The sequence below is a fragment of the Malus sylvestris genome, chromosome 16, assembly GCF_916048215.2.
Source record: "Malus sylvestris chromosome 16, drMalSylv7.2, whole genome shotgun sequence".
In the NCBI taxonomy this organism is placed as follows: Eukaryota; Viridiplantae; Streptophyta; class Magnoliopsida; order Rosales; family Rosaceae; genus Malus; species Malus sylvestris.
Window position 1 is genome coordinate 17,572,305 of NC_062275.1, and position 25,159 is coordinate 17,597,463.

General features: G+C 34.9%; 3 protein-coding genes and 1 pseudogene across 3 annotated transcripts; 1 reads left to right on the plus strand and 3 right to left on the minus strand.

Annotated features, from left to right (window-relative positions):
• Positions 1–5,594: 5,594 nt before the first annotated feature.
• Positions 5,595–9,164, plus strand: LOC126608338 (guanine nucleotide-binding protein subunit gamma 2-like). The gene is made up of 4 exons (XM_050276204.1): positions 5,595–6,183; positions 8,625–8,677; positions 8,784–8,828; positions 8,913–9,164. Exons 1-4 carry the CDS (start codon positions 6,049–6,051, stop codon positions 8,995–8,997), a joined length of 318 nt encoding a protein of 105 aa, XP_050132161.1. The 5' UTR covers positions 5,595–6,048; the 3' UTR covers positions 8,998–9,164.
• Positions 9,165–9,170: 6 nt separating this feature from the next.
• LOC126608336 (uncharacterized) lies at positions 9,171–12,173 on the minus strand. The gene is made up of 3 exons (XM_050276200.1): positions 11,914–12,173; positions 11,444–11,659; positions 9,171–9,785 (listed from the first exon to the last, which is right to left on the minus strand). Exons 2-3 carry the CDS (start codon positions 11,633–11,635, stop codon positions 9,426–9,428), a joined length of 552 nt encoding a protein of 183 aa, XP_050132157.1. The 5' UTR covers positions 11,636–11,659; positions 11,914–12,173; the 3' UTR covers positions 9,171–9,425.
• Positions 12,174–13,708: 1,535 nt separating this feature from the next.
• LOC126609169 (uncharacterized) lies at positions 13,709–14,564 on the minus strand (annotated as a pseudogene).
• Positions 14,565–21,749: 7,185 nt separating this feature from the next.
• LOC126609170 (uncharacterized) lies at positions 21,750–25,159 on the minus strand. The gene is made up of 5 exons (XM_050277161.1): positions 24,938–25,159; positions 24,522–24,589; positions 22,385–22,732; positions 22,107–22,315; positions 21,750–21,837 (listed from the first exon to the last, which is right to left on the minus strand). The coding sequence occupies exons 1-5, from the start codon at positions 25,134–25,136 to the stop codon at positions 21,750–21,752; spliced, it is 912 nt and encodes a 303-aa protein (XP_050133118.1). The 5' UTR covers positions 25,137–25,159.

A 25,159-nucleotide genomic window follows, 5' to 3' on the forward strand; every position in this document is an offset into this window, starting at 1 on the left:
TTCAAATCTCAGGGACCAATTTGATGAGTTATGCCAATTTTAGGGACCATTTTGGTGCTTGAATATCTTGAACTCTCTCTTTGAGCTATCCTTACTTGTACTAACTTGCTCTTTCAATAAAATTTACTTTGACCGACAACAAAACTAAAAACTATGATAAAATCTCAAAGTTTTATTGACTGAATAATATGAAAGATAACCCTTGCCATCATAAAGGATGCTTGTACAATGTCTCTTAGCCCAAAATCTGTGGAAGTACAAATATAAAATGAATTAGGAATTAGGAAATCAACAAAATACTGAAATATCATAAAATGTTGAAAAAACTACAAGAATATTTTAATATTATGGAGTAACGCCCATGATACGATGCATGTGATATATTTGGTTTAATGAATATTATTTTTGGAAGCAACCTTATTGGTGAAACTACGAGGACTAAGGTCATCTTCAATAGAGAGGGCTAAAGGTTCAAAAGAAAAAAAAGGGTCATGATTTGTTCAAAAACTTATCTCCAACCGAAGGCTGGATTATAATTCTATTGAGCCCAGACCATTATTTGGCCAAAGAGGCATCATACTAGCCAAATGTAGCCCCTCTTAGCCTTCTTTTTTGGGTCCAATCCTCAATTGCAATAATTAATTCAAATTCAACGGCTAGATTTGAAAATAGTTTAATTAAATTAACCATAAATTTAAAGTACAAACTTAAAACTAGTAAATTATTAAGGGGGATATGTTTTAGGCCCTTCGGTGGAGATAATATATAAGTATGGCCTGACACTGTTCATTTAAAAAAAATATTTTGCAGAACTATAATTTTGGACGGGGCTATTTTTAGCCCTTTTGGTTGGAAATGGCCTAATTTCCTATTATATTATCATGATAGGGTGGTAATTAATTATGGGCATACAAGAATACAAGTCATTTCTGTCTAATATAGTGCGGAGCCAAAAATCGAGGCTAAGAAGGGCCTGTAGGCTAGGCCATAACTAAACAAAATATAACAGAGGAAATTCAGGTTTATTTTTGTATTGACATGAATATTTATTTTGAAACAACTTTATCTTTATATATAAAACCAAGGGTCCAATAAATAGTGTTTTTTTGGTGTCACAAGCTTCACCAAAAAATAATTGAACATAAATGCCCCCTCAAACAAAAACTTCAAAAGCAACTCAAAATAATGCATCAAATGTGGTAGGGGTATTTTCATCATTTTGACAATGTTTTTTAATGCTTAATTTTTTTGTTATAGTTTTTTTTTATTTATTTTTTAATAATTAGTACCTTACAATAGGCTAGCAATAATATGATTTAATCAGTTGTTCATTAAATATTATTTTCTCTATTTTTAAACACATTCAAAATATCTTAAGAGGAGATAATACCAGTTATAAAAAATGTCTTTCGCACGCTGATAATAATGTGATTAAATTAGTTGTCAAATGAATGTTTTTTTTTTTAACAAACGATATTATCTACACTAAGGGGGAGAGGGTGGGCTTAGCCTCACAATGGGCTAGCAATAATGTGATTCAATCAGTTGTTTATTAAAGATTATTTTCTCTATTCTTAATGTAAATTCAATAGAGACCAATTTTATTATGTGAATTCAATTGCTTTAAGGGGAGATTTGAGCTAAATGACACATTAGGCCTATCATAATATAATTTGTTATCGAATTTGCTATCCGCGAGAGTCAAATTTAAATCTCAGGACTTTCAAATAAAATGAAATACACGCTACTTAGTACTTACATTGGCACAGATAATTATAAACTAAAGAGAATGATGAATCTTTATAGCTTTCATGAGACATTAGTATTGAAAAAGTTATACCAGAAAACTAATTGTTAAAAACATATGGTGGCAACACATTATATAGTGGACCTTATTTCATAACAAAATTAGTTTGCTTTCAAAACAATTGCTCTTTGAGCAATTTGAACGCATGTGGTGTTTTAACAATTTGGTAAAATATATGATGGAGATGCAGAAGGGGCCTAGGCCTATCCTGGCCTCACATGCTCACCTAGGGTGTGTTTGTTGTACCGGAATATCTCGGACTAAACTAGCTTCAGGAACTAAACTGGACTGGCTTAGACTAGACTAAGCTGGACTGATTTAGTAAAACGTTTGGTGCAGTGTCGGACTAAAAAGCAGAATAACTATTAAATTTAGATACTATATTATTTAATCTCTATTTATTAATATTTTATTATTAATCTATCATTTTACTTGTTTCTAGAAACACCTATCTAATGGCCAATTTTTATTTTTCCAAGCATATCACTGTTACCCATTCCACTTTCCTCCGCTACTCTCTCCCTCCCCTCTCCCTCTTTTTATCTGGTTCACCATTTTTTAGACTTCTCTTCCACTCTCCTACTCTTCGTATACATCTCTCTATTTTCCTCTACCCATCTCCCTCCCATCTCCTCTTTTCCACCATCCACTCTCTCCCCAACCTCTCCCTTTATTCCTTATGCAGAGGATTCACCAAAGTTCACCACCCAACGCCTCCTCTGATTTTCTCGGAAAATCTCGGGATTTTCTGGTGATTTTGAGTCTTTGTTTTGAATTTGTTCGGGAGATTCGTCTGCATGTGCTTTTGGGGGAATTTTAGATGTTGGATTTTGAGGTTTTTGTTTTGAATTTGTTATGGAGATTCGTCTGCATGTGCTTTTGGGAGAATTTTAGATGTTGAATTTTGAGATTTCAGTGGGTGGTAGTGGGTTTCAGATCTGGACAGGGGTAAGTGAGTAGGAGTTGCAGACGACAAAGGTGTGCAAACGATGTTGGAGACAGGATTAGCAATCCCGTGGTTTTTGGGGGGTCTCACTAGGACGACTTAGCAAAGCTCTTAGTCGGAACGAGTCCGACTTAATCCCATTAAAGTTTAGTCCAGCTTGCACCAAACATGGGATTAGTAGTCTTAGCAAAGTAGTCCAATCTAGTGAACTTTAACGAGGGCAAACAAACACGCCCCAAATGTGTTATTAAGGAAAAATATGGATTATGGTTCAAACGTGAAACAAGGCTAGAGAGAAAAACCTAATTTTCTCCACATTGACGCCTCGTCTACAAATTGCTCAAGAAAGAGATTGTAGATGATTCACGACTAATTATCAAGGTATATTTGACATATTTCTCAGTAATCATTTGAGCATATCATGGATCCAAGATCTGGGTTCACAAATCGGGTCTCATGACTTTACCCAATTTAAGTTTACAAAAACATAGTAAATGACAGAGTTTGGTCTAAGAAACTCATGCCAAATCCTAAGTTGAACAAGTGATGCCATTCTCATGGGCTCCAATAGGTTACTGGAGGCCGAATATGCAAAAGCTTGGATCTTGATGTTGGATTTGCACCTTTCAATTTAATCTTCAATTGCCTCGCCATCATATACACCGTCAAATACTTATTTGAAGTAAGTGAATGTGCCGGAATGTACGATTAATTGCATGTGTATTAGGTGAATTCATTTTTTATTTTTATAGAAAAAAATTAGAGGTAAATCCGAATCTCTTGAATGCAAAATAATTTCTCTTAACCATTTGACCTTCTATTAAAAAAAGAACACTTGACCTAAGATCTCCTTCTGTATTAGGTGAATTTGCAACACAGTGTCATTATACCATACCGTCACACAATAAAATTTTCATGACTGATAATAAGGGAACTTACACCACCACTAGAGAAACTTACCGATCACAATTCACAAATGTCCATCTTAAAATCCATTTTATGTCTCTCAACAAAAGAAGAATTTACGTTAAAAAGATTTGCAACCACATAATATCTAGTAATCAAAAAGCCACAATAACGACAAACGGGTTCTATTTCCATGTAAGTTGGTCTCTGAGGACAGCAGCAACCGAACAAGTAATGATTCCTACGGACTCTCTTCCCGTCTACTTTCTAGTACTAAAAGGAAGAAAAAATCAATAATATCGGCAATATTTCGCCGATATTATCGTTTTTTTAAAGGTCCGATATTTTTTTAACTATCCAAATAATTTTCATCAAAATATCACGATATTATCGATAATATCACGATATTTTTAAAATTATCGACAATATCACAATAAAATATTCAAAAATAATTAATATGTTGAGAAATCTCAACATACTACACTTCATCAAAGCCAAAAGGCCAACCAAGACATGATGACAAGCTTTCTCAGGATGTGAATGTTCCTTTTATAGGCGTTTTTGGCTTGCTCACTGCCCTCGCTGGGCGATGTGGGACTCAGTCACTCAACCAAGGAAGAAAATCAGAATTTCGGCCGAAAATTTACACCCACTTTAAACGGCCATAACTTTGTCAACACTCAACGAAATCAAGCAAGGAAAAAACAAAAGTTGTAGCCCTCGAAGAGACGAAGAGAATGGTACCTCACACGACGTCTGAATCGTCGTGGTTTGGCCGGAAACTGCCTCGAAAGTCACTGAGATCGCCGGAAACTGGGTAAGATTGAAATGAGTATAACTTTTTTAATAATCAACGAAATTGAGTGAAACAAAAAGGAAAGTTGTACTACTCGACGAGACGAAGAGATTGATACCTTGCACGCCGGCCAAATCGCCATGGTTTGGCCGAAAATTGCCTCGAAAGCCACTGAGGTCGCCGGAAATTGGGTAAGATTCAAATGAGTATAACTTTTTCAATACGTAACGAAATTGAGTGAAACGAAAAGGACAGTTGTAGCCCTCGAAGAGACGAAGAGAATGGTACCTTACACGACGTCTGACTCGTTGTGGTTTGGCCGGAAATTGCCTCGAAAGCCACTGAGGTCGCCGGAAACTGGGTAAGATTCAAATGAGTATAACTTTTTCAATACTCAACGAAATTGAGTGAAACAAAAAGGAAAGTTGTACTACTCGACGAGACGAAGAGATTGATACCTTTCACGCGGGCCAAAATTCAATTGACACACTCCTGGCTTCTAAAATTCAATTCTTTTACTTTATATAAACTTGAAAAAACATAATCGGCATCCAAATTAAAGTTTAGTCTTATTCTTATGTGTAAGAAATTTAAAGTGTCAAAATCGGCACATTATTCTTCATCATTTTATTCACTTTTTTTTTTTTTTTTAATATCCTAAATAAAACCTCCAAATATTGTACTAATTAATTATATATAAATGATTATGGTGTGTTTAAACTTCTTTCATTAATTACTACATATTTTCTACACTCACAATGTTTGCCAGCTCGCTATATAATCAACTTAAATCAATTAAATCCATCATGCAATGCATTTCCTTCCAATTTTTTGTGATAAACTAATAGATAATTGACTAAATAAACATCCTACAAAGTTTCATTAAAAATTTCCAAGTTTTTCTTACAATTTCCGTGGTTTCCATGTAATTTTTATCGATATCGATATTTTACCGATATTTCCATCGATATTTCCGTGTTTTCGGACAACCGATATTTCCGATATTATCGATATTTTCTTCCTTGGTACTAACACACCAGAGCTAAATAGTGTCCTGTCCAAGCCCACGGTACCATGCGCGCGCACTTCCACAATTACAGGGCGCAAAGTGGGCATATAGACACCGCGTGGGGCAGCACAACAAAGTAACGAATCTGTATGAGTCTATATCCTTCTTGGACTTCAAAGTAGTGAGAGAGAGTAAAAAGCAGAGAGAGAAAGAGGGACAAAAAAGACGGAAAAAAAGAAAACCAGCTTTGATCCAACACTCCCTCCACTACCAAACAACCAAAAGACAAAGAAAGAAAGAAAGCTGCTTCCTTTCCCCTTTCATTCCCTTCCAAAACAGCCAAACCCAAAAACCCTCTGTCTCTGTCCCTTTCTCTTTAACTACTAGATCCGTTCCTTTGCAAAAGGGCTTTGTGTTTCTGGCGAGAAATTGGTTGTGGGGTCCATGAAGATCTCTGGGTTGTCGTTGGTTTCCACTCCAGTGGCGTTTCTTCGATGATCAAATTGTTTCTTTGTGGTATATGTTGGTTTTTGCAACTGGGTTTTTGCTAGACGGTTTGAAGCTTTAGTGGGTTCTGCGATACGATGCAATCGGATGGGTCGGAAACATTGAGCCCAACAACCCTACGGCTGCAGTCCTTGTCCGCCGCCGACACCAGAGGGAAGCACAGGATACATGCCGAGTTGAAGCGGCTCGAGCAAGAAACTAGATTCTTAGAGGTCAGTGTGATTCTTTTTACCTGTGATGGTGAGAATTTGAGTTCGTCTTATGTTGTTGGATTTTGATGTCTTATGTGTCGTTTCTGAGTGTGATTGGATGCATGTGCCAGTGAGATAGTGAGAATTTCCAATTTTTAAGGATGAATTCAATTAGCTGCTGGATTTGTACGGTCACTGGATTTTCTGTTTGTTTGTTTGGAGTTTTAAGGTTTAGAGAGTCAATGATGGAATCTAGGATTGGATTGGATTAAAAATGCATTTATTAGAGTTGTTAGGTTTGTGGTGAATGTGTTAAAATGGTTGCAGAGTTTGAAATGGTTTAATTGATTGTTTACCAGATTGTGGTCTTGTTTCATCAATCCGTAGGTTCGGTTTCCTAGTTCTGTAGTGTAATGTGAGAGTTTGGGAAATTTATGCATCGCTCTTTGGAGTGTATTCTCAGCTTTGCCTATTGCAGCCATGTGACCCTCTTATTCATTGTTACCCCAAATTTATGAGGGTTGTTGTTCGATTAATATGACCCTCTTCGTCAGGTTTTCCGATTGCGCCCTGTGACCCACTTTCTATCCGTATTTTTTGCAAAAGTTGGAAATTTTTGGAGTTATTAGTCGTTGTCCAGTTATTATGTACGTTTGCATTTGGGAATAGTTGATTGCCTTCTCGGTTGTTGTAGTTCCTTATCACATGTGCAGAAGGGCAATTTGATTCGCAACAGATAGATAATAAATTAATAATGGGATAATAGACGGGTGAGTACATGTTTCTTGTGAACAACTGATTGATTTTGTTGGTAAGAAAGCATGATCTTTACAGCTAAGAGGTGTACCTGTGTATTTTAGTTTTATTTGCTCACTTTTAACTTTTGAGAAGTGAATCGTTGAGCTTTACACTTTATACAGCGGCATACTTTCCTCATTTGTTTGGCATGTGTTGTATACATATTTGAGTCCTCTACATCAAACTCTGAAGTTAATGTTTTTGATGGTTGTCTTGTTGTCAAATTGTTTTGATAACTGAAAATGCGGTGCAAGACTACAAGATTTTGGTCTTTAAGTTGTTCTTGAAGACAAAATTTTGTTGGATTGAAAAGATGACCAGGGGTGTTGCGGAATAAGGTTTCAAGCAAATGTTTGTGAAAATGCATGACCTATCATATTGTTGATAACTGAAAACTAGAATAAAATTGAAAAAAGTTAGCAACATAGTAAGTACCTACTTATCACAAGAGAAGAACTGTAGTCAAATAGCTTAAAATTAAACGGCAGAACATTCAGTTGAATCTAGCGATCTCCAGTGCTATCTTAAAGTTTCCTGGGGCTGTATTAATAACAAGAGGTTTGTGATAGTCAACTTGGCCAGATCTACCAACATTCAGAGTACCTTGAGTCCTAAGTTTCAACTTTTCAGCTGTAAAGTTCGTAAAAATGATAAAGGCTAATTAAATGGTATCGGAGTGTTTGGAAAGATGGCTTCTCATGTGCTGAGTAGAAAAATTATGAATTTGTCACATTTATATTTGGATATTTAACCTCTTTGGGCTTTTGACTGTTAGAACACTCCGTCCACGAACCTAGGAGCAACTGCTATTATTGGTGTCATTGTCTGTGGCTAAAAGTTGTCAGACTTGCAGTTAACGTTATGCTTCAGATAAGTTTTTTGAAACCACATATATTGGTAGAAGTTGTTAAACTGGCTGCTATCATTTTGGTTTGACGAGCAACCACATATATTGGTGGGACAGTCATGTCTGGAGTTATTTTCAAGTTTTGGTTTGAGAGGGGGTCTAATTAATCTTTCCATATATCAATTGATGCCGCATGCTCTTGAAACTTACAAATCATACCTTCTTTTAAGAAATGAAACTCCATATCCTCTGTCTTCGGAAGCAACTAAGGTTAACGATGTTTGAGTTTCGTGACTCACTCTTCCACCATGTGGGTAGGGCACCTTGAGGAAAGAGTGAGGCATACAAAACGTTCTGGTCAAAAAGTTGGATGTCAATGAACTTGCAGTGTCATACTTTTCTTGTTAAGATAACTTTGAAATGTGATTATGTTAAAAATTTTTCTTTCGGCACTTATTGGCTTCTCGAATGTTTCTATAATAAAGCTTATCTACCACTCATCATTGTCAAGCATCTAGTGACACATTTCAGCCTCCCACGACCCCGAATTTTTATGGCAAGCATCTAGTGACACTTTACATATTAGGTTTACTTCGGAATTGGAGATTTATAATGGTTATTGCTTTATTTGTTTTCCTCTCTTTTTGTTGGGCAGGAGTTTCGATTATCTAGTTATGTGATTTGGTAATCAAAAGGCACCCCGAAAAAGGGATTCAGCAGCTTGTTGTGTGTGTGTTTGTTTGTCATGATTTATCAGCATGACATCATTATGAAGGCTGCTGAATGTATTTTTTTTCTCCTCATTTTGTTTGTGCAGGAAGAACTGGAGCAACTTGAAAAGATGGATAAGGCATCATCTGCATGCAAGGAGTAAGCACCAAAGCTACTTAGAATATTTTGATTTTTTTTTTTTTTTATCCAGAAAGCTATTTTCGAACGGGATCAATATGTTTACCAACTTTTGTTTGTGCTCCAGAATACTAAACAGTGCGGAAACAAGGCCTGATCCATTACTCCCAATGTAACACCTCTATTCCGCCTCCTTTTGCGGTGTTTCGTTGAACTTTCCCATCGTTTCTGATTTTCATCTTCTTGCGATTGACAGAACACACGGCCCTCTTAATCCGTTCTGGGATCGATGGTTCGAAGGCCCCCAAGACTCAAAAGGTTGCAGATGCTGGATATTGTGATTATTGTTGCCGAGTTCCAGGCTTCCATCGTCGTTTGTTCACACAGGCTTCAATTAGGACATTCAAAGATTTTGTTATTACTGTTACCCGCAAATGTTCCACAAAACGTTTCATTGTGCAGATGACAATTTATGGCAATGCGAAATTTGGGAGTGTCTTTAATTTAAGGCAAATTTGCATAATGTAACCATTTTTCACAAGGTAAAATATAGGCAGAGCATTACAATTTTTCAGGCATCTCGTATTGTTTAAAGAAATGCCTAATGATTCACAAGGTAAAATATTCTTCAAGCATTTGAAATTGGGAACGATCTACACATTTGCTCAGAGCAAATAGCTTTGATGATACACAACTGACACTGATACATCACTTAGCCTTGAAACCCCAGATACATGAAAAATCTCCCTCTCTCGCTCTCCGTCTTTCTTCAAGTGGGCGCTTTCCCTGTAACGTGCTGGGCAATCCAACCTAGACCATCATACAGCCCTTCTCCTGTGAGGGCACAACAGGCTTGGATGTGCCAGTCATGATTCTTGATGCTGTGAAGAGAGAGTGTGTCGGTGATCTCTGCTGGGGTCATTGCATCCTTGAGGTCTTGTTTATTGGCAAAAACCAGTACAACAGAATGTTGAAGATCCTCATGTGCCAGCAACCTCAACAGTTCATCTTTCATAACTGAAATTCTTGCCCTATCCGTACTGTCTATAACCGCAATGATAGCATGTGTTCCACGGTAATATGTTGCCCATGAAGTCCTCAGTCTTTCTTGTCCACCAAGATCCCATACCTATCATTGACATGATTTGCAGGTATCTTCTTTAGATCTTAGCGTCTAACACCAAGAAAACTTAAGCATGATATAATGCCTTGAATGAGAGAGAATGAAATGAAAATGGCAAGGGAAGAGAAAACTGAGAGCATGACTAACATTTGATCCAACTGAGATGTATAGCATCATTTAAATGGGGTAGCGCAAAATATTTAATGAGCTAAAAAGACTTGGACACAGACCAACAATGTCACTATACATGAAGGATGTCACTATCTTCTAAGTTTTAACGACGACATTCAATTCCTTTCTACACTTCTTTGATCACCATCAGCAAAGTCATAGTTATCATGCTCAGTTGGCAAGTAATGTTGAAATTTCATGCTTCCTGTGTAGTTGGACGTATTGTTGCTTGACATGTTAAGACATATATTTCAGAAACACAGCAGGGACAATTAGCCTGTCCAAAAGTACATCCTCCAGATATATCAAATCTATGCCATTTTAGATGTACGAATGATGACACACACACGCACATGGCTCTAGTAAGTAACTAGAATAAAACTGAAATGAAAAAAAGTAACAACAAGAACAAACAATCCAAGTAAAATTTACGCCTAATCCTAACTGTTATAACATTAGTTTCTTCATTCTCTATAAATTCATCATATCAAAACTGTTATAAACAACGAGAATGAAACTGAATGATTTCTTATAAAAACCATGAATATATTAAACAAAAACATAAAACAACTCTAATCATCCTTCCGCAAAAGAATGTTCAAGCACTTGAAGTCAAGTACTCTCATGGTAAACATATCTAAACTGTGAGAGCTTTCAGAGCATATAAAACAACTGGTGTGTTTCCGGTTAACTCTTAACCTTTCAATGTGTCGAGCATGGTATACTTCCTATTAAAGTACTTGACACAAAATGATTGAACACATTGTATGCCCGGTTAAAAAAATTCTGCAACCCAAAATAAAATATTCCTCTTCATTATTAGAACAGATGATCAACTTTGAAAGTTACCACGAAGAGGCCACTACTATTATGCTTCAGATAAGATTTGTGCAAAGGATAAGATTTGTGGAAAGGGCTAAAAGCTCATGCTGCTGTAAATCTCCCAATACAACACCGATAATCTTAAAAGAAACAAATTTCACCGAACAATTTCCTCCCCTTAATACTGCAGTGAACTATAACTCCATTAACTAAATGGGTTTGATGAGGGTGATTATGTGGGATAAATGTCAAAGGCATTGCCATGGATAGGATTATCAATAGCAGTAGGGGAACGGCAGGCAATTGAGGGAAAGTAACAGATACATCTAGTCACCATTAAGAAACCAAACAATTGGGTAAGATGATTTCTTTACACAACCCTATTAACTGCATGGCTATCTAGAAATATCTATCAGGAGAAGAAAACAAAAATAAGAAACTGAGAAATTCAAATCAATAGCCAAATACAGTATTAAAAAGTCTAAGAAAAAGGTTGTTAGAAAACAACAAGAATTCAATAAACACAGATAAAAGGACCCCTCGACAGCTCGACCACACACAAGAATAACCTAACTTAATCAAGAAACTCACCCATCCTAAAATGGATAACCATTCGTTAACGAAATGTAAAAAAAAACAGAACATAGAAGAGAGAGGAATGGCTAAGGTACCTCGAATCGAATGTTCTTGTAGACAAGCTCTTCGACGTTGCTGCCTACAGTTGGGTTCGTAGTGACAACCTCTCCCAAGTGTAATTTGTAAAGAGTAGTGGTCTTCCCAGCATTGTCCAACCCAACTACCACTATCTTATACTCTTTTGCAGGAAACAACATGAACCAAAACTTGGAAATGAATGCCCCCATCTTCTATCCCCAACCCAAAAATCCCTACAACAACCAATATTTATCAGAACAAAAGAAAATTTTAAATCGAAAAACATCTAAAAACGAATAAATTACATGAATATATTGATTTCTGTGTTAATTCTGGATGGTTTGGTCAAATCAAGATTTAAAAATAAAATAAAAACAGTAATAAAAAAAAGCGATGACAAACTAATGTGGCTTCGATCCGAAATTAGCAGATCGATGAACAGAAACATTTCAAGAATTAAAAAAAGTGGAAAGGAAAACGATCGAACCTGGATTTGGATATTGGCGGAAGGGTGAAAGATGGAGGAGGAGGAGGTGGCGGTTGATGGCGGGGAAGGGCGGTTACCGATGGTTCGGGAAGCGGAGGATTGGAACCAAGAGAAACCCCCGAGATTAATTTTGGGTTTGGATCAGGAATCCACCCAAAAGCTTTGGGGTTTCAGAAATTTTGCGATCCGTATGGGGAAAGCTTAGCGGTGTTTGCGACAAGGCGATAAAGGAAGCGCCTTTAGAGTTAAATATTTGATTAGTCGTTGAAGTACCCACCAAAAATACTTAGGGCTGGTTTGGTATTGCTGTTCTTTGAAAAAAAATTGCTGTGAAAATAAGTGGCTGTGCTGTGAGAATAAGACCTAGTTTGGGAGTGAGGTGCTTAAAAAAAAAGCACCCATGAAAAAAAGCTGTGAGGGTTTTAGGTGTTTGGTAAACTGAAAAAAAATGACTTATTTTGGAAGCTGCTGTGAGAATAAGCTGAAATCAAAGGAAAAAGTTGAAGCTGCTATTTGCAGCTTTGGAAAAATGGATTTTTTTCAAAGCACACGGAGCTACAGTGCTTCTTTAATGAAAAGACCCACTATTTGACTGCTTTTTTTTTTTTTTTCCAAAAGCACTTTTACAAAAAAGTTTACCAAACACTCTGCTGATTTATTTCACAGCCGCTTATTCTTACAGCACAGCCGCTTATTTTCACAGCAGCTTTTTTTCAAAGCACAACAATACCAAACCAGCCCTAAGCGGCTGTGAAATAAATCAGCAGAGTGTTTGGTAAACTTTTTTGTAAAAGTGCTTTTGGAAAAAAAAAACAGTCAAATAGTGGGTCTTTTCATTAAAGAAGCACTGTAGCTCCGTGTGCTTTGAAAAAAAGTCATTTTTCCAAAGCTACAAATAGCAGCTTCAGCTTTTTCCTTTGATTTCAGCTTATTCTCACAGCAGCTTCCAAAATAAGCCCATTTTTTTCAGTTTACCAAACACCTAAAACCTTCACAGCTTTTTTTCATGAGTGTTTTTTTTTTTTAAGCACCTCACTCCCAAACTAGGTCTTAATCGTTCAGGAAGTGGTGTCGGAGGCCGCACGGCTATTTGGGACAACATAATGACGTGTGTTGATCAGTATGTAACATTATATAATACGAAAAATAATTTCAAAAAAAAAAAGACGAAAAATAAATAGTTAAGTTTAAAATGTAAATAATTTAATGGCTAAAATATCAACGCAGTAGTAAATAATAGGTAGCATTGAATCCTATCATTTCACCCTTAGTTTTGGATAATCTCTACTTCTTGTTTTTTGACCAAATGATAATATCTATCTTAAGATCATCTCAAACTTTTAGTTAAACTTAAAAATTTTAACCTAGAAATAGTTTTTCTCCTCCAATTATTCTGATTTAAAATTTTAGCCCGAGATTATTAAAAAATGAATTTAAAATATTTTTTTTTTTGAAGTAACTTAAAAAAAATTATGTAGACTATCTTAATTTAATTTTATGACCACTTTAACCTAAAAATATTTAGATTCCGATAAATATTGAAAAACCACTAAACCGACATCATGAAACTCGTGAAACACTATAAGGCCTCGTTTGGCAACTCTGACTGTACTGACTGTATCTGTCGGATAGGATAAATAGTCACCAGATAGTACTGACTAAATTAATCGGGCGTTTGGTGCAGTATCGAACTATTGACCATATTATTTATACTGTGTTTGATACTGAACCAGATACAAAAAGGGAAGAAAAAAAAATTGACAAATCTTTGTTTGTTTGTTGAACTTTTCTCATATTTATACCTATTGAAAACCACACAAATTTTCAAATAACAAAGAAAAATAGTAAATTTCAAACATCAAATTCACAATATTTTCCAATAACATAAGGGAAGGTTCACAAAACACAACTGCAGTCGTCACGTTATATAGATTAATCCAACCACATATCCAAATTCACAAAATATACAAATGCGAGCTGGTTTCAGTAAGAAACAGTTTGTCCAGATAACCAAAATATGTGCATGATGCTGCTTTGCTTTTGGTAAGAAGCAATTTGTCCAAGTACTCAAAATATATACATGCTGCAGCTTTTAACAAAAGATATGCATGTTGCTTTTAACAAAATATATTGTTGTTGTTTTCTAATGTCAACTGCAATTACTTTATCCAAGTAACATGAGTACGAAGGATTTTTTTCATTGAACCATCCAAAGACAATAATGTCCTCTCATTTTGTAGCTTTTCGAAAATGATATTCAGTGTCTTGATTTGATCCTCAATAGACGAATCCATCTTTGACAATTTTGAAGCAATCTTAGGTTTTGGATCCACTCCTTTCCCAAAAGCAGCTTGTAAAACTTCACCCAACTTATCAACTGGTTCAGAAAGCATTTCTTTAAATGTCACAGCTAGATCATTATCATTAGCAGCTGAGCTCTTCCTTTTCTTGGTACTTGAATTGCTAGAACGTTGAGCAATAGAGGGAGAACTAGTCTCCACCTCAGCTTCATCTTCATCTCCATTAATTTACTTAGGCTCCTTCATCATCTCAGTAGGAATTGTAGCTCATACTCCGGTTGCTCAGTCTTTTCCAAAAATAACATTCAATCTGTCGTACATGGGATACGATTTTCCTAGCCAAAAAAATGTATATTACAATATATAAGAAAATTGAGGATTCAAATTACTAATATAAACAAATAATTTATTGTTACCCGTGGGAACTTTTAATCCCAATGGTCTACTTATCACATCTCGAAGTACTTTGGAATCAAAGGCCAACCCTTCCCAACCTGGGTACACAAATATAAAATTCATGTCTAGATTACAAACTCCCAACATATTGGTCGCAATCTCTCCCTTTCTTGATTGGTATCTTGGTTTATCTCACTCAGGGACATGAACATTAATGTAAGTCCCATTCAATGCCCCCAAGCAATTCTTTATATATATAAAAAAAAAATCAAGGGACACTTTGGATGCGGTCTCTAACTATCAATATTCTTTGATTGAAACCTTGTTAATTTTTAGTTTTTGATTGAGGTCCCTGACATTAATGTAATAATGTAAGTTACTATATTTTTTAAATTAAAAATTAAAAATTGAAATTTGTAATTGTTTATATTAATGAGATTTTAAATAAAACCCATAATTTATGTGATTAAAAATAATAAAATATAAATTATACTCTCTATTATATTGTGTGGGTGTGTGTATATACATATATGTATGGGTACATTAACCAAAATTAACAAAAAAAGTTATTGTACCAAAACATGGATACATTCTCAAATCAACGAAAAAGAATGTACCCATATAAGTTTAAACATGGATTAAAAAATTTGAAAGGATTTTATATTAAAAAAAAAGGTACATTTTAAATATAACAAATTGATATATTTGAGAATGGGTACATTTAAGATTAAAAAAATTGAAAAATTATATGAATGGGTACATTTAAGATTAAAAATTGAGAATCTTTTTATATATGTAAAAAAAAAAAACTAATAGGTACAAACTTAATTTAATTTAATTTATTATTATTTTGGAAATGTTTGAATTGAAAATTAATTAGAAGTTTAATAGAGGTGTGAGTATTAAACCCTAAATTAATTACTAATTTTTATATTAAAAAATTATATAATAAACATGTAAATTCATTATCACATTAATGCTAGGAACTTGAATCAAAATTTGAGAACTAATAAGGTCTTAGTCAATGAACAGTAAAAACTAGGAACCGGATACTAATTTTTCCAAAAATCAATGACATTAGCAAGCTCAATATATTTAATTACATTAATTTTAGAAGTAATTTTTATAAAATATGAAGAATTCCTCCAACCAACTCCATTTAGGATCTGGGTAGGCATTAGGAATGGGTACTGGCACTTTTAAAAGTCTACCTTGCAGCCTTAACACTCCATGTAAAATGGAATTGAAATACCTACTTATGGTCTCCCCCAATGGACAAAACCTACTCTCAAGTGTACGATTCTTTATATGATGTGCAAGTATATGCAAAAACATGCAAACTTGTTCTTCTATGTCACTGCACCATCCAATTTTACTCTACCATAGTCACGGAGCATCTAACATAAATAATGGAACATTTGTAACGCCCCGACCCGAAAATTTTATTTCGGAAACTAATTTCGATGATGGGCCAAAATTAAGCTCTAATTTAACTAACTACCATTAATCACAATTCTTTATTTAAATTTCTTAATCACTCACAAAGTCTATAACCAACATTTATTTATCAAAAACATAAGATTTAATTTTCCAAGTTTGTCACCTAATTTCTTTTCTTGAAACAAATTCCCAACAAGAGATTAATTCTCGATTATTTAAGGTTGCAACCAGCCCTGTTAAACTGCCTACATACCCTTGAACGAGATCAAGCCTTTCGTAGTTCACCATTTACTACACTCGAACATTCACCACATAAACCATTATATCTTAACATTATACCACAAATCAGGCACACAACATTCTAAGAACATTCGAAGAAGCACAATAATATTCTCTAGCCACTCTGATCAACGAGTCTTGTAACTCAAATAATATCACCTAAATAGAAGTAAAGAAGATTAGAAAGGAATCTGGAAAAGAAAATAGGTGTGGTAAAAATAGTACTTTGCTTTCACAAAATCTGCAGAAAATAGCACTATTGGACCAAGTTGAGGCTCCCTTTGGAACATTCAAAAATAAACCAAATTGTGTGATATTATATGGGTTTTGAAGCTTGTGTTCTATACTTTAAAAACATATAAATTTTGTAGAAAACAGAGCTCTAAATTGGAAGTTATGCCAAAAAGAAAAATGGAGTCTTGAAACTGGAAACCCAGTTTTCTGCTACTGTTTGGCAGCTCGCGACCCAAGTATAAATAAGATTTTGATTAATCAAAACTCAAGGGAACTGGGTGAAAATAATTGGGTTACGATCATGAACATATGTACTTTCAACACACTAAAAATTTTCTTCAAAGAAGCACATAAAGACCTAGAAATTAAGCGCCAAAGAAGGCTACTCGAAACTTGAGTTTTCTTTGCAAAGAAATCAATTTTCTGCAACTTACATAACAGCCCACTTCCAATTCATATAACAAATCCCAAAATACTTTCAGGTAGTCCAGAAGTCATGTATACAACATCCAAAACTAACATGACTCAAAATTTAACAAGAAATTGACCTTTTGAACCAAACCCTTGATCAAGAAATTTGATCTACACACCAATTCTGAATTACTCAACTCTAATTCATGTTCAGACTAGTTGATAGAAAACCCTAAATAAAAATATGAACTCCAAATATATCACAACAGTTTCAATTCAACTTAAGGAAATTACATTTGAAAATTAAGATAATCAAGGAACAAGGAATTTACCCTTCAATTCTTTGAATCTTTCCTTCACAATCATGTTTTCTAACTCTCAATTTCTCTGCCAAACACTCTCTCTCTCTGATTTTTGTCCGAAGAAAGAAGAATTTCCTTCCAAAAGCTATGGAAGAGTCGCCTCCTCCCCATTTCTTTCTTTTGCCCCTCTGATTTTTTCCTTCCCGTGGCCTATTTCCATCCAAAACACAATATGGAACCTTCCCAAAACCATGGCAAAATGACTATTTTGCCCCTACTTTCGTTCGTTTCTATTTCATTCGTTATAACCCCGTTTGTCGAACGGTTTTCGCCTACACACTCGTGAAATCGTCCTCTATCCAAATATGTCAAGAAATATGACAAAATATATGAGGATAAAATACGTCCTCATATAATTACGTTAAACCAACTAGGGTATTTTCGTCTTTTTAACTTATCGATACAAATATCTACCGTAATTATAAATACATTGTAATTACAAATATGACTACAAAATACTTATTTTAATATTCAAATCCATGAATGGATCTTCACATTTTTCCCACTGAACTTTCCTTAACCATTTATTGATTTATTTTCCTATTTCCTTCACATATTAATAACATAAATAATTAATTTATATATTTAAATTTTTCAGGGTATTACAACGTTCTTCTATCCATTCTAATTTGGTTCACACATTGAACATCATCATATCCTATTATGCTGTCTAAATAGGCTAACTCTACCATTCTCCTAACAAATGTGCGGTTTCTAAGTGCAAGTTGCCGATTACACCTTCTAGTTGAATTATGGTTCATCATGAATCACATCATCAACCAAGTCACAATATTCAAGTACCATAACTTAACAATGAAGCATGCCACAATATTTCTTTCATCCATGTCTAGTGAAAATATAAAATAACATTATTAGATAGTGGCAAATAATTAAGTAACTGGAGCATGACATTATACATGTAAGTAAGGACATAAGAAAATACAAGAAGACATGATTATTGGTTAATTAAAGCAAAAATGCATAATAACATTGAAAACGGAATAGCATGAGAACTTATCAACCAAAATCAGGATGCATATTTCATAATTGTTTCCTTCCCTACCAAAATATTACAACTCTGATATGCAGTGCCGCTACTATTTGCAGTTGTGTCATTAAGACATTATAACACAACAATAGACCACAACACAGTTATTTTCCATCAGCCAATGTGATCCTAGACAAAGCTAAACACCTAAAATGAACAAATGCAACCAATGACACCGCTACATTGAAGGAGACTTCGTACCAAATACAAGTGTGAAAAGGAAGTACCTTCTCAACATAATGCCAGACCAAGAAAAGAAATGTCATAGGCAGATAATAAATCCTACATACCGTTTGGGTGATGAGAAGGAAAAATTACAATGAAATCAGAAAGATGTCTTGACATTCATCCATTAAGGAAGCATGTTACGAATCGAATTCAAAAAATCAAAACACCAAGTTCCGGAGAGAAAGAAGTCTAGTCTATGATGGCACTTTGTACAACCTCAAATCATTGTATATTTATCACCTCATTGTGACTCGAAAACATCAACTTAATGGTCACGCTGAAGTTTACTAATTATGCTCTCTAATGTTTCAAAAGATTCAAGATTGTGACTCGAAAACCCTACTCACATACTCACATATATCCAATACATACACATGTCTAAGCCATTAAACTGAGCTGCTAAAAGGGCCAAATTATAGCAGCTAACTACGTGTAATAAGTGAACCTGCATATTCCTACTCTACACTCTGCACTAAATGCGTACTATCAATTATCGAGCGAAATCTCTGATTCTTCGCAAAAATCATAATTACCCATAAATAATTGATGCTCAACAGCGACTATTGAGTTGAAAAGGCTCACATTTGGCAGTGTTTACACAAAATTGTTTTTTAGCCACTCATCTACAGTTTCTTCAATACGCCCTTCTCGATGCAACATCTACACCCAATCGACCAGCGAATACTGCTGATGTTCATGAAAAATCTAAAATTCCACACCCAATCCCAAGTACTAAACAATATACTGATATGGATGAAAGTTCAACACCAACAACAAATCTAAAATTCGACCCCAACGACGAACCCTAAAATTCAAAAATTCTAATTAAAACACAAAATTACATGATCAATTGCATAATTAGAGAGAAAACAATAACTAGATTCAATCAATTGAAAGAAAATTGCAAGAAAATAGAAGGGGGGGAAGAACAAAGGGAGGGCCGGAACTTGGGAAAAAGAAGACAAATGAGAAGATGAACTTGGATTCAAACAAAGAAGAAGAAGGTGTTTAAGAAGACTAACGTAGGATTCACACAAGAGAACAAGCACAAAAGAGGCAAAGAAAGTAGCTAGATAGGATCGATAGTGCGTCTGGAAAGGAAGGAGAGAGCGAGAAATTTCACCCGACTAAGGGCTGGTTTGGTATTGATGTGCTTTGAAAAAAAGCTGCTGTGAGAATAAGCAGTTGTGCTGTTAGAATAAGCGGCTGTGAAATAAAGCCAGCAGAGTGTTTGGTAAACTTTTTCGTAAAAGTGCTTTTGGAAAAAAAAGTGTTTGGTAAACTTTTATGTAAAACAGCTGTGACTGTGTGAAATGACCAAAAATGGTATAATACTATATGTGCTATTAATTTAATTTTCTTAACAAATAAAAGTGAATTATTAAATATATTTTATTTTAAAAAAAGAAATATTTATAAATTTTATGTTAAATATTAATTAGTATGACAAAGTACTTCAATTGAAATATTTTAGACTGAATAGTTAGGATTCATTAGTACAATATTGTTAATGTACTTGAAAGTAGTCTAATTAGATGCATTCATCAAACTTGCTGCTATTCTATTTCTTAATGCTTCTATCTCATGGGATCCTTCAACTTGATAATTTTGGTATTCTTCATCATCATCATCACTACTATCGCTCTCTTCACAATAGTCCCTGGGGTCATCAAAATGACGATCACTTTCAGAATACCTCCGTATGTAGTTATGAAGAGTCATTGTAGCAATGACAATCTTCACTTGCTTATTGAACGGGTAATTAGGCATATCCCTTAAAATTGCCCATCTTTTCTTCCATACCCCAAAAGTTCGTTCAATGATGCTCCTTAGAGAAGAATGCATGTGGTTGAATACCTCTTTATGACCCGTTGGTTCAGGATCCCTACGAAAATCCGGGAAATGATATCTTTCACCTTTATATGGTCCCAAATAACCTCTCATTTGTGGGTACCCTGCATCTACCAAATAATATTTTCCTAAAAATTGAAAATTTTGTTTTGTATTGTAATAATTATACAAAGCAAGTATGTAAATTGTTATAAATAAGTATGAAGATTACCATTTGGAGGCTTTGGAAAGTTTAAATTTGGATTCCATAGCACGCATAAAAAAAACCCTTGTATCATGTGCAGTGCCTTCCCATCCGGCACAAGCAAATGTGAATTGCATGTCAAAATTACATGCAGCCATAACATTTTGTGTCGGTATTCCTTTCCTACCAATGTATGGAACTTGATCCGGAGGTGGTATTGAAGCCTCAACATGTACTCCATCTATGGCACCAATACAATCCTAAAAATAATAACATAGAAGAAAATCGTCAACCTACACTTATAGTTTGCAAACACTTATAGTTTACAAATAAGTTAGAAGACGAGTCAAAATTTACCTTAAAATAAGGCATGTATCTTGTATCTCTCCTTATTTCTTGGGGAATGCCACGAAACTCAAAATCCATCGGTTTGATAATATCTATTGTCATCTTACATACGATATCTAACACAACACCAAAATATCTACTAACAGTCTCACCAGAATGTTGAAATCTCTCTTGAGCTAATCTATTTTTCACACCATGTCCCAACATATGTAAGAACATTCCTAATATTTCAATTGCATTCATTTTCCTTGAACCTTTCAACCCATAATTAGTTTGCAAGTCATTGGATAATCTATAAATGACATCTTTGTTCATCCTAAACATTCTATAGCATCGCACATGATTTCCTTGTAGTACTTCCATCAACCAAATATTACCTGTTTGGGAAGAATTCATACACGGAGTTTTGTGGACATATTTTAAATAATATGTTTCAACAGCTCTCGCTACAGCACATATAATTACACCATCCTCCAAATCCTGAACATCATCATCAGAGGTATTCATATTGAATATACACCTGTAACCTAACACATAATTCAACATTTCACAAGTCATAATCCAACAATCACTAAGAAGTCATACTCCGACATTCAAGAACAAGTCATAATCCAACGTTTAACAAGAAATCATAATTCAACATTCAACATATAATCCAACATTCAATAAACATGTAGTAACATTCAATACATAATCTTAATGCAAAGTACAACCACACATATAGTCCTAATTCATAGTTTTAGGCTTTTAGCTCCCTATTGTTCTTTGTTGAACAGATATTTCAACCAAGTTAGCTGGACTTCAGGATCTTTCATCGTGCCAAACACCTCTCGCTTCTCTGCACTACAAAATAAACATGTAGCAAACAGCCATAACTCGCTAGGTGGCTCACAACCAGGCAATTGTGCAACAGTCGCTAACACTTCTGAAATACTATTTCCTATATGCAGTTTGGACATCAATGAGTTTGCAGAACTCCTAGTTTCATAAACTTCAACAAGACGGTCAATTTGACCACAAAGTTTTGCAGCACCTCTAATTTTTTTCCCTTTCTTGTTTTGCAATTCTCCTTGGTTAGCCGCTCTTTTTTTTTTCCCTTCCTACTAGCTTGCCTTATATCCTGCATGGTCTCAATTTCATCCTCATCATCTGAATCAACTTGTCCTATAGATTCATCTCTTGTATCTGGTGGTAGTACTCCAGAGGAAGGTGCCCAGGCATGTTCACCGGTAGCAACTGTGTTCAAGAACATCCTATCTAACTTGTCCTCCATCTTAGGACTAATGCCCTTTTTTCGGAATTTTCCATATTCTTTGTTTATCTACAAGTAAGAAAGAATATGGTTAAGCCATATTGCCTGATATCATAATACATATTAAAAAATAAATACACAAATCTGAATTTTATTATTCCACCACTCCTGAGAGGCATCAACGGTACCCTTGCTCGAATTCCACCCTAGGCCAGTTTCTTTACCAACTAGCTCTTTCCACAACTTCCACTCATTTTTAAGTGCATCCCACTTATTTTTCAGTTGCTTTCTTTCATAATCATGCCCTGTCTCTGCCTTGAAGTTAGCTCTAATATTTGCATATCCATCTTTGTCAAAGTGAGTGCCCGGACGATGTCCGGCCTCAACCTCCTTGATGCAAATATCACAAAATATAGATATATTGTGGGCATTCCATGTAGCAATAGGATTTGACGAAGATGCCCCATTCTTTGCCATTGATACCAACTACTGATTTGTAATATAACCAAGAAATAACCAATAAACGATCGACATACAACTACAAAAGATTACATCACAGTTTGGGAAAAAAATTGGACCATTAATCACAAGATTAAATTGCACAGGTTTATATGGATACCCCACAGGTTTACCAACACATGCTTATATGGATACCCCACAGGTTTACCAAATGTAATTTTAGTCCATGTGATTTTCCATACAACTATTTATTATATAAGACTACTCGGACACAACAATTTACGACCATTAAAGCATTCTAGACTAAATAAACATTTCATCACACTAATTCATTAAGTGGAAGTTAGTTTGAACAGAAGAGAAAACTTATAATAAAAAGGACCACAGTATAGAAAGAAAAAAAAAATATCTTAATTAACATATAAGTTTGAAAAGTGGTTCGATTATTCTTTGAAATTTCAGAATGTAATGTCAACTATCCTTGAAGAATTCACACGATGAACCATAAAAATACATGAAAATTCATTAACACATAGATCAACCATAAAAATGTATAGATCAACCATAAAAATACATGAAAATTCACACGATGAATAAGATAAAAATATTCACTTGACTATTATTATTTTTTTAGTAGACAAGAAGACTGAGAAATGAAACAAGTAGTCTATCTAATCCTAATCTCTGAAAAACCTTGTTTCAAGTAAGAGCTGAAAGCCAAACCAACAAACACCAAAAAACCTAAAAGAAAAGAAGATGAACACACCAGAACATATAACCACTTCTACCTATTTCATTCTTTATCTCTCTTTACTCCTAACCACTTCTACCTATTTCATTCTTTATCTCTCTTTACTCCTGCTTAATTTGTTTTTGAATCATTCAATCTCTCAGGAACATTGTTCGATAGCTAAGTAACAAGGCCTTTTTTTGGGTGGTTGGTAACAGACTTTGTAGTTGCTCTGTTCTGTCATTAATCTGTCTAATATTCTGTTCTCAGGCTGCTGATTCTCAAATTATGTCTGATTATGTGCGTCACTTTCTTCATCAGTACACGTAAGTGACAGAGCCTCTGGTTTTTAACAACTGTTTTTTGTCTTCCCTTTTGTAGTTGGAATTGTGCAGTTTTTTTATTCTTATTTTCGTTAGTGTTTTCAGTGGCTTTCAACTGTATAATGTTGACATGCTGAATTTTGGCAATAAATCTTAAAGACATAATTCCAAGCAGGCTGAAGTACTTTTGGTAAGCATTTTGTTGCATCCAACTTATGATGATCAAGATATTTCGTTCATCTTGGACTTCATTTTGGGGCATCATATGTTTTTTGGGTTTGCAGAATGCATTTTCTTTGTTTGACATTGCATTTTCTTGCTTAAAACTATAAGACACGTTAGAAATCATGTAACCTGGTAAGTACTTTACAAAGCTATGATTTAGAGGTTGAAGTTGTAAACATTTGAAACTTGCGGTATGAATTATCAGTCAAAAGTTTCTCTTTTGTATAGGATACAGCTGGGCCAGCCTGCAATAGTCAATGTTGATGCAAACACTCCATGCTCAAATTTAACATAAATCAGCTACCCTAATTTCATTCTTTCAAGTTTTGGTCTTCTACTTTAATCCCTAGGTTTCACGAGAGGATATGTACCACTAATCGAATATGATCACGAAAATTACAAAATGCTTGAAAGAAAACTCATTTCAAGTGCAAACTAATACGTAAACACATAACCAAATACCATTTAAATGCAATCACAAAACAGATTTATCAAAAACATGAAAACCAAATTTTGTACCAAGACAAAAATAACCCACCTGTTCGAGTACAGCCTCAGCGATGTCCTCAGAAACCCACTTCCTTCCAGAGAGATACGATACGAACACTGACAAAGGGATGACAAATCAGAAGCACAGTTCACAGATTATAACCAAAGCAAAGCTTTATAAAAAATTATCCTTTACCTAAACCCAAATCAGAAGCAGACCTTCTCAAATTTTCTTGTTTCCTCCACAAACCCTAATTTTTCCCCAATTATTTTTTTCCCAATTATTCTTTTTCCACAAACCATATCACCTTCCCCAATTAATTTTTCCCCACCCTCCATCCCCATTTGTTTTTCCCAACACCCATACCCTCATCCCTTTGCTCTTCCCACCCCTTTTTCCCTCTCCCATCCCCAAAGTTAAAAATCCAAACAAATAAATAAATAAAATTTACAAGAGAAACTTACCAAACGAACCTGGAGAACGAGAGAACAAGGGAGAACACTGGTTTTGGAACGAGAGAACAAGAGAGATCTGGTTTCCTGGTTCGGGTATGCGAAAGGAGAGTAGACTGAAGGAAAGAAAGGAGTAAGACGAGAAGGAGAGAGAGGCGGAGAGGAGAGACTGTAAGGAAGGAGGGCAATTTTGAATTATTGAAAAATTCATTAAACCTACACTGTTCACCCGTG